The sequence below is a fragment of the Prosopis cineraria genome, unplaced genomic scaffold (assembly GCF_029017545.1).
Source record: "Prosopis cineraria cultivar Desert tree isolate PC_DT_omini unplaced genomic scaffold, ASM2901754v1 PC3, whole genome shotgun sequence".
Taxonomy (NCBI): Eukaryota; Viridiplantae; Streptophyta; class Magnoliopsida; order Fabales; family Fabaceae; genus Prosopis; species Prosopis cineraria.
Window position 1 is genome coordinate 33,925,214 of NW_026555334.1, and position 16,240 is coordinate 33,941,453.

At 35.2% G+C, this 16,240-nt stretch overlaps 1 protein-coding gene across 5 annotated transcripts; it reads left to right on the forward strand.

Annotated features, from left to right (window-relative positions):
- Nucleotides 1-328: 328 nt before the first annotated feature.
- LOC129305320 (paired amphipathic helix protein Sin3-like 2) lies at nucleotides 329-15,141 on the forward strand. Of its 5 annotated transcripts, none has more exons than XM_054945371.1 (24): nucleotides 329-642; nucleotides 773-848; nucleotides 1,456-1,641; nucleotides 1,734-1,914; nucleotides 1,995-2,093; nucleotides 2,189-2,362; nucleotides 2,448-2,739; nucleotides 3,507-3,643; nucleotides 4,758-4,833; nucleotides 4,922-4,951; nucleotides 5,201-5,394; nucleotides 5,483-5,637; nucleotides 5,807-5,934; nucleotides 6,043-6,297; nucleotides 7,970-8,632; nucleotides 8,797-8,888; nucleotides 9,062-9,685; nucleotides 9,769-9,869; nucleotides 9,952-10,090; nucleotides 10,179-10,331; nucleotides 10,477-10,640; nucleotides 10,977-11,088; nucleotides 12,207-12,377; nucleotides 14,460-15,141. In XM_054945371.1, the coding sequence occupies exons 2-23, from the start codon at nucleotides 775-777 to the stop codon at nucleotides 12,339-12,341; spliced, it is 4,164 nt and encodes a 1,387-aa protein (XP_054801346.1). In that variant the 5' UTR covers nucleotides 329-642; nucleotides 773-774; the 3' UTR covers nucleotides 12,342-12,377; nucleotides 14,460-15,141. The 5 variants fall into 5 exon arrangements, with proteins under 5 accessions (XP_054801346.1, XP_054801344.1, XP_054801345.1 ...); XM_054945369.1 differs by lacking the exon at nucleotides 14,460-15,141 and adding an exon at nucleotides 13,851-14,336; XM_054945370.1 differs by lacking the exon at nucleotides 14,460-15,141 and adding an exon at nucleotides 12,765-13,130.
- Nucleotides 15,142-16,240: the final 1,099 nt, after the last annotated feature.

Here is a 16,240-nt window from a genome sequence, read left to right on the forward strand (position 1 = left end):
AAAATTATTTAATAAATTTTTATTTTAATATAAAATAAAATTTTTATTTTATGAAAATATATAATAATATTTTAAATCTATAATATCCAAACCAAAATCTGTTGTGTGGGCAAAGAAAAAAGTTCCATCTTTTGGAATCTGCGAAAATCGTGAAAGATACAGCAGGAAAAACCATGGGCCTGGAAAGAAAGGGAGTCTAAAACCGAAGCGTCATATGACAAAACCCAAAAAAAAAAAAAAACAAACGGGCTTGGCGTTGAAGGATCATGTTTAAACCCACGCATTTAGGGCGCTCGGCTTCCCGCATGGGAATGGAAGCCTAGTACTCGTAAAATTCTAAAATTAGAACAACTTCAACACGAGGGATTGCTCTTCAGTTTTCGAAAATTTACTTCTGTCTCCAAAATGAGTTTCAGCTCCTCGTACCACAGCTTTTTTTCAACATAAATTTTCCTTGCACTTCTGATGAATCTTCCTTTGCTGCCTGTCCCAATTCTTCTCTCCGACATACAGAGTAAGGGAAGAATTATTACCAGGTAAGCCCAAAGGCGATCAGGCTCTTTACTGCCTTTTTCTTTCTTCCCAGTGATCCGCTTGCTCTTTCCGCAGCATATTTTCCTGAGAAAATCTACCAACTGCAAGGTATCTTATATTCTTTGCTCCCTTTTCTCTTTCTGGTGTGTTGTTTATATGCGCTCCTTTTTTATTTCATTTCCCACTAATTTTTAAGGATTGCTTGTCGTTTTTGTTTTTGTTTTTGTTTCGGGGGCAGATATGAAGAGAACTAGGGACGATGCTTATGCTTCTTCTCAATTAAAGCGACCCTTGGGTTCTTCACGGGGGGATTCGTACGTTTTTCTCTTACTTTTCTTTCCTTTGCATGCCAATTTCATTTGTCTCTGTAGAGTTTATTGCATATCCTTGGTTAGTGTATCTTGTTTGAGTCCTTAACACCGCCTTGATGATGAATTGGAGCATTTCTGGCATTGTTTGCGACTTTGTGTTTTCAGCTACGGTGTCTTGCTTTTGTTCGAATATTATTTATTTTAATGATTCTTTTGTTGAATTGCTGTGGGCTTATCTTTTAGTTGACTTAGATTGACTATGGAATGGGTTCCCCTGTGGTAAAATAATATATTGGAGCAGATATCGCTGGTTTTCGTCATATTTAGAAATCTTACTGAGTAACATCGTTAATGCACTCAATCGCCTCTCTTGGCAAGTGAAAATACGAACAGAAGCAACATATGCACACACATGCATGCATGCATGCATGCAAAAACTTTATTTTATCGACCAGAAGCTTAGTGAAAAGAAAAACATGGTAATATAAATTCTTGACAATATGACGATCAATCAAGTAGAACATTTATTATACTAACTTAAAAAGGTTTTGATGCTATAAATGTTGATATGCTGGGTATCTGAATTTGTAATTGTATTCCATTTATGAAGCTATGGCCAATCCCAAATCCCTGGAGGAGGGGTAGGGGGAGTGGGAGGGGGAGGTGGTGCTACTTCACAGAAATTGACTACCAATGACGCACTATCATATTTGAAGGAAGTGAAAGACATGTTTCATGACCAAAGAGAAAAATATGACATGTTCTTAGAGGTCATGAAAGATTTCAAGGCTCAACGGTAGACTCTTAACACTTATTTTTAAACCAAGTGATTGTGAAATTTGGTGCTTAAATGATCAGAGGGGTGTTAACTGTTTTTATGCTCTGCAGGACTGACACTGCTGGTGTCATAGCAAGAGTGAAGGAACTATTTAAAGGGCACAATAACTTGATTTTTGGATTTAACACCTTCTTGCCAAAGGGGTATGAGATAACACTTGACGAGGATGAGGCTCCTCCAAAGAAAACAGTTGAATTTGAAGAAGCTATAAGCTTCGTGAACAAGATAAAGGTAAATTGATTTTCATTTGGCGAGGGTTTCACTGCAACTTCTGCTTCTTGCCTATTTGTTGATGGGTTTTGCATGTGCAGAAACGATTCCAAAATGATGAGCATGTTTACAAATCGTTCTTGGACATTTTGAACATGTACCGCAAAGAGCACAAGGATATTGGTGAGGTCTATAGTGAGGTAAAATGTTCGTTTCTACTTTTGGCTATCTGACTCATTTCTGTCTGTCTTTTGGTTAATCTTACTTCCTTTTTTTTTTTCAAACTATGCTCTAGGTTGCTACCCTTTTCGAGGACCATCCAGATTTACTTGAGGAGTTTACTAGATTCTTGCCAGATACATCTGCAACACCTTCAACACAGCATGTTCCTTATGGTCGAAATTCATTTCCACGTTTTAGTGAGCGAGGTTCTACAGCACCCATGATACGGCCAATGCAAGTGGACAAGGCAATAAAATTGTTCCTTTCCCTTTATGATGAATTTTGTGAACTGCTTTATTTATGCTGGGATTTCGGACTTTGACTTTTTACAGCACCGCTATCGACGGGAAAGGCTTAATTCTCATGATCGTGATCCAAGTGTTGATCATCCTGAACTGGATGATGACAAGGCAATAATGAAATCTAACAAGGAGCAAAGGAAGCGTGTTGATAAGGAAAGTAGGGATAGGAAAATTCGTGACCAGGATGAGAGAGAACCTGATCATGATAATAACAGGGATTTAAAATCACGATTTCCTGACAAAAAGATATGTGTCAAGAAGGCTGAAGATTTTGGGTTGGCAGCTGATTTTGCTTCTTATGATGACAAAGATACCTTAAAGAGTAAGTCATCATGCTATATTTTTAGATGGATCAGATTTGATTCTAGAATGTTGCTCATTTAATTTAAAATTGCTGGAGTTGTTAGCCTGGGTTAATTTGTAGATGTTTATCTGTTCTACTTCTGAAAATAGTCTTATTAGCAGCATATTTGGTGCAACCACCATCAAAAAGGAAAAGAAGCTGTAATTGATCACATTGTCTGATGCAAAATTTCTGAAAAGAATGCATATTTGTGCAGTTGTCAAAATCAGTTCACCTGGATTAATGTGGGAGAATGTGCACATATATTAACTGTCATGGACTTTTTTTTTCCCTAGTAAAGGAAGTAATATTATAGACAAATGGAAGCAGTTAAAGTAAGTAGAGAATTAGAATAGATATTATCCAAAGCAAGCTAAAGAAAAGTAGAAAAATCTAGAAAGGATAAAAGAAATAAGCAGACCTATCTCTCCTCATATTGGACGTTGAGATCTTAAAAGAGCCATTTTCTGAGTGCCAGCTTGACGAAATAAACACATCCTTAACCATTTAAAGTGTAATTTATGGTTTTATAATCAAATTCTACAGCTAAAATATAAATAGCTACTTTTTGGATCACTTAAAGTTCCCTATATTTTCATTTTTCTCGTATTCTTATTATCTTTCTTGGTTAGGAAGTTGCTGATTTTTCAATTTTAAATATATCAAGGGAGAATGGGGTTTGATTAATCATTTTGACCTGTATATTTTCATAACCTGTTCTTTTTGGATTGTTTGACTTTTATCAGGTATGTATAACCAAGCATTCAGTTTTTGTGAGAAAGTTAAGGAAAAGTTGGGCAGTTCAGATGACTACCAAGCATTCTTGAAGTGCCTTCATATTTTCAGCAATGGAATAATAAAAAGGAATGATTTGCAGAATTTGGTAAGTGATACTATCTTGCTTCCATGAATCCCAGAATTAGCATCTGGGAAGATTTTACTTCACTTTTCAGCATGTTGATGATGATGAATCGATCTTTTTTACTGTGCGCTCTAACTTTAAATTATGCACTTGCTTTTCTGAGAATAATTTATGGTGTCATCTATTGACTAATGGAAGTTTTAATTTGTTGTGCTTGTCCTCCGAATTCCATAAGCAATTCCTAGAAAGAAAACGCTGCATGTTATTTCCTAGTCAACGCTTTAGCTGGTATATGTTTTTTCAGACAAATTAGTTGGTGTTTTTATGTGTTCTCTAGTATTTAGATGAAGGGTGTATAAAGCAAGAAAAAATAAAGGGGCTTGGATATACTTGAATGATTTTAGGGTCGGTCATTTACGTAAGTTTCATAACAGTTGTCAAAAGCAGTTAACCAACATTGTCATCAGCCATCTATCTACCATTTAATCTGGTAGGAAGACATCAATATATGTAAAATTTGAAAGGTGAAATGTCTTCAGTTGTTCAATCTCCGTAGCCTAGTTAGTCCATTTATTCTAGCATTGCTCATGTCATTTGAGGTAGTAAAATTCCAGCTTCCTTTCATTCTGGATTTCTGGTCACACAGTTTTAGCCCCAGGATCAAAATTTTAGTCGGAAATGCCTTTCTAACATGAACTTTACATATAGATAATAAGTTAATGCCATAGTAAAGACCTACGGTTTTGTTAGATTTTGATGCTAGCATATGGTTGTTGTGTTTGTGCTTCATATATTTAAATTATTTTAATCAGTTATCAGCCTCAATATGTTAGCAGCACCACACATCCGCACTTATGAGTTACACTTCAATGCTCCTTGTAGTTGTAAGCAAGAAGGGAGCTTCTATAGTTTTCCAACTTACGTTTGGTGCTGTGTGTTAACAGCATCTACATCTATGCCTTTTGAATTCATTAGAAGATGTGGTTCTGTCGCATACAATAGGTGAACTGGGCGATATCAGTCTTTTTTCTCAGCTCAAACTTAATGGATTTTCATGAAGGCTTTGCGTTTGTTTTCTTTATGGGTTTCTGTTGTTGCTATTATTACTCAAGATGACCTCGAATTCTCATTTCAGGTGACTGACTTACTCGGAAAGTACCCTGATCTGATGGATGAATTCAATGAGTTCTTGGAGCGTTGTGAAAATATTGGTAATTGTTTCTCAACTTCTAATAATTGTTTTTCTCATGCATTCATATTTTAACGTTGATGATGTCTCTGACATATTTGTTCTTGCAGATGGTTTCCTTGCTGGTGTCATAAGTAAAAGTAAGTCATTATATGAATTATTTTAGCTGTCCACCTTATGGTTGCTCTTTTTGTTTCTACCAAACAATGTATCATGCTTTAAGTTGAGGAAGGAGATGATCAGATTGGTGGACTTAGTTCTTTAGTTATATTTATTTTTAAGGGAAACATTTAGAGTATGTTATTGAATTACATCGAGTGATTTTAAATATTTTCTTCTTTTCTGATCTCACTGATCAATTTTGATGCCGCAAATCTTATTGATTTCAGAGTCATTATGTGGTGATGGTCAATTATCCAGAACATTAAAATTGGAGGACAAAGACAAAGATCAGAAGCGTGAGATGAATGGAGCTAAAGACAAGGAAAGACACCGGGAGAAATACTGGGGAAAATCCATTCAAGAACTTGACTTAAGTAACTGTCAACTTTGTACCCCAAGCTATCGTCTTCTGCCAGAAGATGTATGAAACTTCTATTACATTTCCTTTCTCTTGTCCTTATCAATATATTTTCTGCTGTAGAACTTCTTAGTGTCTTTCAATTTTGCAGTATCCAATTCCTGTGGCCAGTCAGAGATCTGAGCTTGGCGCTCAAGTATTGAATGATCACTGGGTATCTGTGACTTCAGGAAGTGAGGATTACTCTTTCAAACATATGCGTAGGAATCAGTATGAAGAAAGCTTGTTTAGATGTGAGGATGACAGGTATAACTGGGGCTGGTTATTTAACTTCCCTTTTAGTCTGATGACCCCTGCTTTATTTGGTGACTTTTGACTGTTCTATGATTGTAACCCTTTTCTGCTGGATCATTGTTTTGCCAAAGAAAATATTTAATATGTGGTAAATGGTGATGATTTTTTTTTTTTAATGTAGATTTGAGCTGGACATGTTATTAGAGTCTGTAAGCTCAGCTTCCAAATGTGCAGAGGAGTTGTATAGTAGCGTTAATGAAAATAAGATCAATATGGAGGCTCCAATCTGTATTGAAGATCACTTTAGCGGTCTGTAGCAAACTATTCTCAATCTAGAATGTTAATTTGAGGATTTTTATTGTACTCTATATTGGAGCTGACGACCGGATATTCTGTCTATGTGGTGTCATATTTCAGCTCTAAACTTAAGGTGCATTGAACGCCTGTATGGAGATCATGGACTTGATGTTCTGGACATATTACGAAAAAATCCAAGTCATGCACTTCCTGTGATATTGATTCGTCTGAAGCAGAAACAAGAGGAGTGGAGTAGGTGTCGTTCTGATTTCAACAAGGTTTGGGCTGAAATTTATGCTAAAAACCACTACAAATCACTTGATCATCGGAGCTTCTATTTCAAGCAACAAGATTCAAAGAACTTGAGCACTAAATGTAAGTTCAGTTTAAAATCACAGTGATTGAATTGTGTGTCTGTGTGTGTGGTTGGGGGGATTTGATTACTATGATGTGTCATAAGCCATGGATGTGCTTCGATAGGAGAGGAAAGTAGACTAATTTAAAAGTACATGGTCAATCAAATCAGGAAATTTCACCATTGAAGTTCTGAAGCCAATCTTTGGCAGGTACTATTATAGTTACAAAGACCAATTTTGCGATGCTGGGGTATAATAAATATGTTGGATCTAGCAATGGCATAAGCATCTAGTCTACAAGTAATGAGTTAGAAACTTGTTTTCCCCAAAAAGATAATTGCTTTCGCAAGTTGCAACTTTGGAAATTTCTTGTGAAAGCTTGAAATGTGGTGTGCATTTTTATCAGGATGTTATGGATCATCACACCTTAAACTCAGGAGCACTCTCATGAGTCTTCCTTCCTTGTCTCACAGAAAGCATGCCAGCTTTCTAAGAGATGTAGGAAACGTTTTTTGATTTTTGCTGATTTTAATATTCAGCATAACTGTTTTTTATGCTTATAGTTGTTAGAACCGCAGCACAGGAATTCCTATCTTGCAATTTCAAATGACAACTATGCTTGATTATACAAATCACAGGTTGAATTGGAAAAACCTCTGAATCATCATTTACATCGCAATGGTCAAATTCCACAACCCAAGCAATTTAGATTAAAAAAAAAAAAACTATTGGGTCTGAGCTTTTTCAATTTTTTTCTTCTTTTGTTTTTTACTATTTTCTTGACAACCTGATCAGATGAGAGCTTTTTGGGTTACATATTGCTGTTGAACAGGTGACCCAAGGAAATTGGCAGCTGACACTCATAATGCATTCTATTGCATGATAAATAATGACATCTCGACTAATATAAGAGTAGTATCAATAAAGAAAATATAAAGTGCAGTGTTCTATTTGATATAATTTTTGCTCTCCATGCATCGCATGAGATAATAAAAGCTAATTTTTATAGGAAAAGACACTTTCTTAATAATTTGTTGGTACTTGTCTCTGGAAGACCTGATATGGAAGGGTCATATGGGGGAAGTTTAATGCTAGAAAGTGCTATGAGGTATATATACTTTCAGTACTACAGAACCAACTTCCCAGTTGCATGTCCTAATAGTCAGATTTAAATTTGGCAGCCTGAATTTTTTTCACCATCAGGGTTTAATTGAGTTTAAATATATGAGCTTGTATTTGATTTATCCAAGTTTTTGTTTATTTTTCAAATCATTGGCAGTTTATTTGGTTCTTTGTGTGTTATTAATATTTTAGGTCTTAAGTAAGAACTGTTATTATGAATAATTCCATTTATTTTACTGGTATGTGCTTTTTCATGTTATGTTTTATCTGCCAATCATCAATACCTCTCCGTATCATATGGTATCCTTTTATAGGTTATTAAGTTGCTGTGCTTGCAAGTTGCAACACCTGAGTAATATTGTAAATAACCTTAAATTCTATGGACACAGAGGTCCTTTTCTGTTCTGCTGTATTTTCTTCAAAGTGAGCTATCAGGAGACTAGCACACTTAGTGGTGATCCTAGTAAAAGCTTATGATGGAATTTTTGGCACCCATCATCTTTTCGTGTTCTGGTGTTTTGTTTTTCTTTTTTACCAGTTCTGATTTTCTCTCTCTTTTAAATATACAGCTTTGGTGGCTGAAATCAAAGAAAAGAAAGCAAAGCAGCATAAAGAGTATGATATTCTTCAGGCTATCGCTGCTGGAAATAGACAGCCTCTAATTCCACATCTAGAGTTTGAATATTTGGATGCTGGGATTCATGAGGACCTATATAAACTTATTCGTTATTCATGTGAAGAGGTTTTCTCTAGTAAAGATATGTCGAACAAAATTATGAGACTTTGGACTACCTTTTTGGAGCTGATACTTGGTGTTCCCTCTCGCACTCATGGGACAGAAAATGTGGAGGACAGGAAAACAGGGCAACGTGTTGCCCATTTTATTGCTTCAAGTACAGGAGGTGATGGAAACTCCAACGGAGACTCTATTCTAATGAATTCAAGGTTGCCAAAATCTGATAATGAAGTGGATGGTAGAGTAACTGAGGTAAAGAATGGTCAACAGACTAATTTAGCAGCCAATGACAAAGAAAATGGACCTGGTGACAGTGACCGTACTTGTAGAGATGATCCTCTAATGGAGAAAGGGAAGAACAATGCGGATTGTAGTGAAAAAATCTCTGGGTTTAGTAAGCAGATTGCTTCTGATGAGCAATCAACTATTAATAATACTTCAATTGCAGTTAGAGGAGAAACTAGCGTGAGCAAGACCTGCTTAGAAATTGCTTCAGGTCTGTAAACATGATAGTTGCAACATTAATGCATTGCATGGAATTGGCTGTTTAATTTTGTTCAGTTATTTATCTTTTCTGCTGCAATTACTGAATTCTAGTCTCGTCAAAATTCTAAAACTTGTATGAAACAAAAAAAGAACTGAAACTTGTTTTATTTCAAGGTTGTTTGCTTAATCCAGCAAGACCAGCTGCTACACTAGGTGGTGATGATGGTGTTGCCATTTCTCAGGGTGGTAATGGACCTTTGATGGAGGTATGGGTTCACAGTGGTGGCGATATTTAACTTGTATTAACTAAAGTACTTGTATCCAGCTTTTAGCTATTCATCTTTTCTCTCAATATCCTTTTTTTTTAAAATAAAATTAACCTTATTGTTCCTTTCCAAGTTTACATTGGTGTGCCTATCTGATTATCTTGTTGCTTCAGGGACGGGACATTGCCCCTCCACTTCCATTGGCCAATGGAGTGCTTATCGAAAGCACTAAAGTCAAAAGCCATGAAGAATCTGCTGGACCTTACAAAGCTGAAAAGGAGGAGGGTGAATTATCACCCAATGCTGACTCAGAGGAGGATAATTTTGTTGGGTATGGAGACTCCAGTGGGCAAACACTGCCTAAGTCAAAGCATAATATTGAAAGAGGAAATTATAAATTGAGAAATGGGGAGGAAGATTGCTGTCCTGAGGCTGGAGGTGATAATGGTGCGGATGCTGATGATGAGGACAGTGATAATGTTTCTGAAGCTGGTGAAGATGCCTCAGGTAGTGAGTCTGCTGGTGATGCATGCTCTCGAGAAGAGCATGAGGAGGATGAAGATATAGAACGTGATGATGTTGAGGGTAAGGCTGAGAGTGAAGGAGAAGCTGAGGGGATATGTGATGCACAATCTGCTGGAGGAGAGGGCTCGTCATTACCATTATCTGAAAGGTTCCTTCTGTCTGTAAAGCCTCTCACGAAGCGTGTTGCCGCAATTTCACTTGTTGAGGAAAGAAATAATTCCAGGATCTTCTATGGAAACGATGATTTTTTTGTTCTTTTTAGGCTTCATCAAGTAAGGATAATGTTAATGATTTGGTGTTTAATATATTAATTTCTTCCTTGGTCAATATGGCATTCACTCTTTGGAATTGGCAGATACTTTATGAAAGGATATCATTAGCGAAAAAATATTCAATGAATGCTGAAGCAAAGTGGAAAACAACCAAGGAGGCTTCTTCCCCAGATCCCTATTCGAGGTATCTTTTGGGATCTTATTTTGATTTCGTTCTTGGCTAAATTCTTTATGCTTTTTTGATTAATTGTCTATCTATTCTCTAGATTTATGAATGCACTTTACAACTTGCTTGATGGCTCTGCTGACAATGTGAAGTTTGAAGATGAATGCCGAGCAATAATTGGAAACCAGTCATATATATTATTCACATTGGACAAGTTGATATATAAGTTGGTCAGACAGGTATGTTGGTTTCTTTTTCTTATTTCTTCCCTTACTCTCGTTCTTCATCTAAGTTTTGAAGTTTTGAAATTGTTTTCCTTCTTTGCAGCTTCAAACAGTTATAACGGATGAGATAGACAATAAGCTTCTCCAATTGTATGAGTATGAAAAGTTGCGGAAACCTGGCAAATTAATCGATTCAGTATATTATGCAAATGCTCGCGTCATCCTTCATGATGAGAATATATATCGTTTTGAATGTGTAGGTCTTCTATGACTTCCCCCTCTCCACTCCCCAAAAAGGGGAAAGAGATAACTTTTACAAATAGAATTGTGTGGGTTCATGGTCTCATATTCTATGCTGTCATTTATGGATGATATTATTTTCCAATGTTGTTTTATTGCAGTCATGTGCCCCCTCTTGGGTGTTCATTCAGCTGATGGACACTATGAACGAAAAGCCCGAAGTGTTTGCCGTTTCAGTTGATCCAAATTTTTCCTTTTACCTGTATAATGATTTTCTGTCTGTCTCTCCCGGAAAAAAAGAACCCCATGGCATTATCCTGCGAAGGTACATGTGCTGCAGATTATTCTTATGTTTTATTTAGATTTCAATTAATCTGTCTATGAGAAGTTAGTTTCTTAAAATATCAAGTGTTTCCAAAATGTAGTGGATAAGCTATTTCCAATAGAGATGAGAAGAACTATGAATTAACATTATATGGTACTATATCAGTATATTTTTTGGTTGAGTTTATTAGGCCTACCAGTAGTTAATCATTAATTTGCTCTTTGGGGCACCATTTTCTGTCATGAATGTGGTTTGCCTACTTTAGTTTTAAAAGTTTACTACCAGTTGCTTTCAATTAGGTGATGCATAATTTGGTGCCATCAATTGTATATGCAGAAACAAGCGCAGATATGGAGATCTTGATGAACTTGCATCTATGTGCTTGGCCATGGAAGGTGTTAAAATAATAAATGGATTGGAATGTAAGATAGCTTGCAGCTCATCCAAGGTATGTTGCTTTCCATTTATGTTGGCTTTTGCTTTTTGTGGCCATACTGCGAACTTGCGAAGTATAATGTGAGACTATGTTTATCTAATTATCTGGGCACGTCCTTCCTTTTTTCTCTTTTTTTGTTGGGGAGAAGAATCCTGACACCTTTTAAAGGCACTTTTTTTTACGTATAATTTGAGATCGTGTCTTTTAGAAATTTTCTATGTGCCCTGGAAGATCCGTCACTAATTTTTGGTGTTCTTAGGACAACTTTTGGACTGGGGATAAGATTATTGCTTTAGTTTTCAGCTTTTGGTCGTTGAGAGTGAATATATCTTTGTTCCATTCTTAGTGAAACACGTTCTCAAGCTTTTTATGGAATATGCAGAATAAAAGTTGCCATCAACTCATTTATTCTCATCGTTAAATTCTTTTTTTCTATAAAACTAAAGCTGACTTTGATGAGGTAGACACGTTCAAGATAAATATATGCAAGTATATCTCTACAACTGTGGAAGGCAATCAATGTGTAAAAATGAATAACGTAATGATATCCATATTGATCAATGAGGATTTTAATTATTCAAAAATAACAAGTGATGAATATTTAAATCGTCTTATTGCATATTTATATTTGTACTCTAATCAAGAAGCATGCATGTTTAAGTAACTTTTCATTTTAGTCCATTAAGAAAGAGCAATTATTCACATGTTCATGATCGTAAATAGACATTAGGTAGTTGTTCGGAAGTACAAGGCGAAAGCTAGTTTGTAAATTTAAGTACCATATAAGTGTCATGCAAGCAAGTGTATCTGTTGCAGACTTGTACTCGCGACACCATTTGGAGCTTGGATTCTGGAAACTGGATCCTTTGTTCATGTCATATCTATGATCTCCTAAATGCATTTTATGTTTGATTACATGTTTCGTGCTAGACTGATTATAGTGACGTGTAAAAGCATTTAGTCCTTTCATATTTGTAGTATCATTACTCGTTTTGCTATATGTTCACTCGTGGAAATTTTGAAATGCCACCAAGGCCTCATCTCCTGGCCTGCCAGTTCTTTAAAGCAATTTGTTCAAGGTGTACGAACTCTCTTGTGCTGTTTTACTTATTTGCCAGTCTCATTCGCAGATCTCTTATGTTCTGGACACGGAAGATTTTTTCTTCCGCCCCAAAAGGCACAGGAGAACATCATCACTGACCACATCTTCCCGGCATCATCGAGCTAGACAGGAAAGATTTTTCAGATTTTTATCAGTTTCATAATTGTCTGTCCTCAATGATGTGACTGGAACCGTCAAGGTAACTACAGGGTTTTAGATCTGATCTCGTGCATCTATTTAACACTTGAAGAGTTTCCCATAGCACATATATGTTTATAATATAGTCTTTGGTGCTGCGAAACCTAGGAATTCTTGGGTTAGCGCCTCATATATCATATATGTAACCCCTTTAATATTCCTTAATCGTCACTTGAAAATGGAGGGAAGGAATAGATGGGTCCGTGTAATTTGTTAATGAGGTTTAATGGGTGGGAAGTTGGCCAGTCCTTTGTAAATAATTTGCCTCATAATATAGTTGTAGAAATTTGTAACCAAAGCAATCTGAGTCTTCATTAGAAGCAAAAGTTTCTTCTTTTCGATGCTTAGACTTGTATAATTCAATGTATATTTTTTCTGTGGCCATCAGGAGTAGACGATCATTACTCGGATATTCCTCACCGTCTTCTACCAAATACGCTAAACCGACGTGTGATGTATTTTATTCATTTTCTGATTCGTGCTCAAATCTGCGTTATAATTTTCTTGAACGGTGCCCTTGTAACTTGTTTACCTCGTGTACCGGAAAAAAAGGGAAAAATTAGTGAAAAGGATCAAGTTAAAGAGAAATTGGTCCTGAGGGACCAAATGTTTTTAAGGATCAATATTATTATTTTATTCATTTTACAATTTCATGGTATGACCGAACTCCTGTTTGAAACAAAAAACTTAGAAAGCAAACACCACTCTCTTTTCTTTCTTTCTTCGTGCAATTTGAACTAGTATGCTTCATAAATTTTGGGAGAATGTTGAGGGATGTTTCTGGTAAACTATTAGCGGTGGTGTAAGCTATGAGTGAGTTGTGAGTGATGAGTTTCGAGAAAGACAATCCTATCTCATTGCACGGCACCTTAATCCAATGACTTGTGATCGATGACTCAATGATGTGTTTTGAGCTACTTTAAAGTATCTTGTAGTTGGTTGATGATGGATCAAACGATAACCTAGATGAAATAGACTATTGGCAAAAGAAAGCATCGTTATTTCTTTGCTTGCCCTATGTTGTGTGAATGATTTTCATTGGTTCATAATAATTTATTGAATGATTTTTTCTTTTGTAGATTTGATGCACAATAACTTTATGATCATTTACTTTTATGTGATTAAAAGAATATATTTTCAAACGAGATCATGTAGCTTGCAATTACCACTTGTGGGAGGATGCCTTGTTGGTTAAACCAAGAATTGTTCCTTTTTGACTAGGCACTTAGAGTATGCTTCATGAATTTTGGGAGGTTGTTGAGGAGAAAGCATGATCAATAATTAATCTATCAACAATTTTCAATTCCCATGATCCAAAAAAAATTTCATATGCAAATATTTATTAATGTTGATGCATCTTTTAGTGAGTATCTTTTTTTTTTTCTAAGTCTTTTATTGGGTCCTTCCATTTTTGAGGAGATATCTTTGAGTTTTTATTTGCATTGTCTTTTATTTTCTACAAATCATATTGCAGATCGTCGCCTAATAGGCTGGTTAGATATGCTTGAATTTTCCATCCAACTCTAAACTTAAAACTTCCTTGATCGAAGCCTTTTTTGTTGTTGTAAGTATGATGTGCTCAATTTTTCTAATGAGTTCATGCCCTTTTCATTTTAATTTATTTAGCATAGCTCTCGTATCTCTTGTTTGCAGGTGTTTTCACATCTTTTAATGCTATCAGCACTCCTATGCAAAAAATTAATCATATTGGTCTTTTTGATGAATGTAATCAGTTCGTAATCAACAAACTTGGTGAACATAAGACACTTTCAACTGGTTGCCTTTGTGAGGATTATAGAAATGTTTTTAGCACCAATGTATCATTTACTAGTGAAAGAAAGCCAAGGTCCTAAGCACAATGGCAAAAATAGATTTTATTAAATGCCTTAAAAGATTTTCTATTTGAACTTGAATCTATGAATCCTGTTGATTGTAAGTCCATAAGAAAGGTTGCAGATGATACTTTTAATCCATTGAAAACGTTACAAGTTGATTATAAAGAATTTTGAGAAAGAATTCATTAATTCTACATATTCCTTAACTGAAGTGCAAAATTATGCTCAAAATGACCTTTCTATTGCAAAGCACATTCAGCATTATGAAGAGGAGAAGCTGATACTTTTTGGCATCCATGACAACTTTGTCAAGACCAAAGCTTTGCTTAAAGCATCTTTAGCAACGTAGTCAATTCCCTCGAGAGGAGGCTCCTCAACTTAAGAAGATACTTTAAGGAGTAGAATCCCAACAAACCTTTTGTGAGATGGATACCAAGAACATAAAGACTCATCTTGGTGAGATCAGTGCAAGTATGATGGAGGCTGAAAAAAGCTTAAAGATTGTAGCAGAGCAAGTAAGCATTGCAAAAATACTTAGTCAAGAGATAGAAGTAAAGAAACTCGCAGCCAAGACAACATTGGAGAAGTCCAAACTTGAATTAGAGAGATAGCATTCAATATCTTAATACTTGTACTAGGAGAAAAAAAACCTTAATTGCTGTGATTAACAAAAATTAAAAAAAAATGCTAGTTGATGTATAAAACTAGTGTTCTAAATGGCAATGTATAACTTGATCCCAGCGTTTGCCATTAAATATATATAGTTTAAGTTGTGTTTTGCTTTTTGTGTAATGTCAATCAATTTTGTGTCCTTAATAAGGTGTTCTTTATAACAACAAAAAAGAGTGACCCACTCTTTTTTGCAGAATTATAATATCATTGTAATCTTAATTCTTGCAACTATACCAATTGTTCATCTTTTTGTTGGTTTGTACTTTGCACAATGACATAGCAAAACTAATGAAATTATTATTCTTTCTTTCGTATTGTTTATAGTAATATGTAAAATTAAAAATTCAGTTGTCTTTCATGTAAAATTGTTAAATCCTCACCTTTCAGTGTGACAATTACATGTAATATGTTATGGATTACATATAAATAAAATATATTAAGAGAACCCACTATGAGTGCCCTTATAATTACACAAAAAACACAACTAATTCTATGTAAATTAATAAGGGAAAAAATTTGTGAGCATGGTTGAGGAACAATTTACATATAATTTTTAGTGGATTACATGTAAACCCATCACACAAAAAGGATGCCCCTGTCAGTCGCCAAGAATTACATGAAAATGACTACAGATTACTTGTAAATCAATAAGGGAAGAAAAATCGTGAACATGGCTGAGTAACAATTTACATGTAATCTTAAGTGGATTACATGTAAGCCCATCACACAAAAAGGAAGGCCCTATTAGTTGCTAAGAATTACATGAAATGACTATAGATTATATACAAATCAATAATGAGAGAAAAATCTCAAGCACAACTGAGTAACAATTTACATGTAATCCACTAGGGATTACATGTAAACCCGTCAAACAGAAAGGAAGCATCTGTCAGTCATTAAGGATTACATGAAAATAACTATGGATTATATGTAAATGTCATTGGTATAACAGAAGGCAAAACCCTTGCACCTTAAGTTATAACCCTTACACCTAAGCCAGATGTAACACACTAAAATTTTTTTTTTTAAAAAAATTTAACTCAACCATAGTTGGGTTATAGCCACCCAACACATTTTTATATCAATAATTTCGATATAAAATATTTTATAATTGGCTTCAACTCACACACTATAACATTTCAGATAAATTTTTACCTCCCACATGCCATTAGGCTAAATCACGTTTGTTCATCCTTATACTCCCAACAAGTAAACTAAATCACATTTGTCCATCCTTATACTCCCAACAAGTAAAATAAGCAATTTAGTCAATTTTCAACACAAGCCAGTTATTTGGTCTTATAATCATGCCATTTTAACCAATCTAAAGTAAACCAAATATTAAAATTACAGTCAT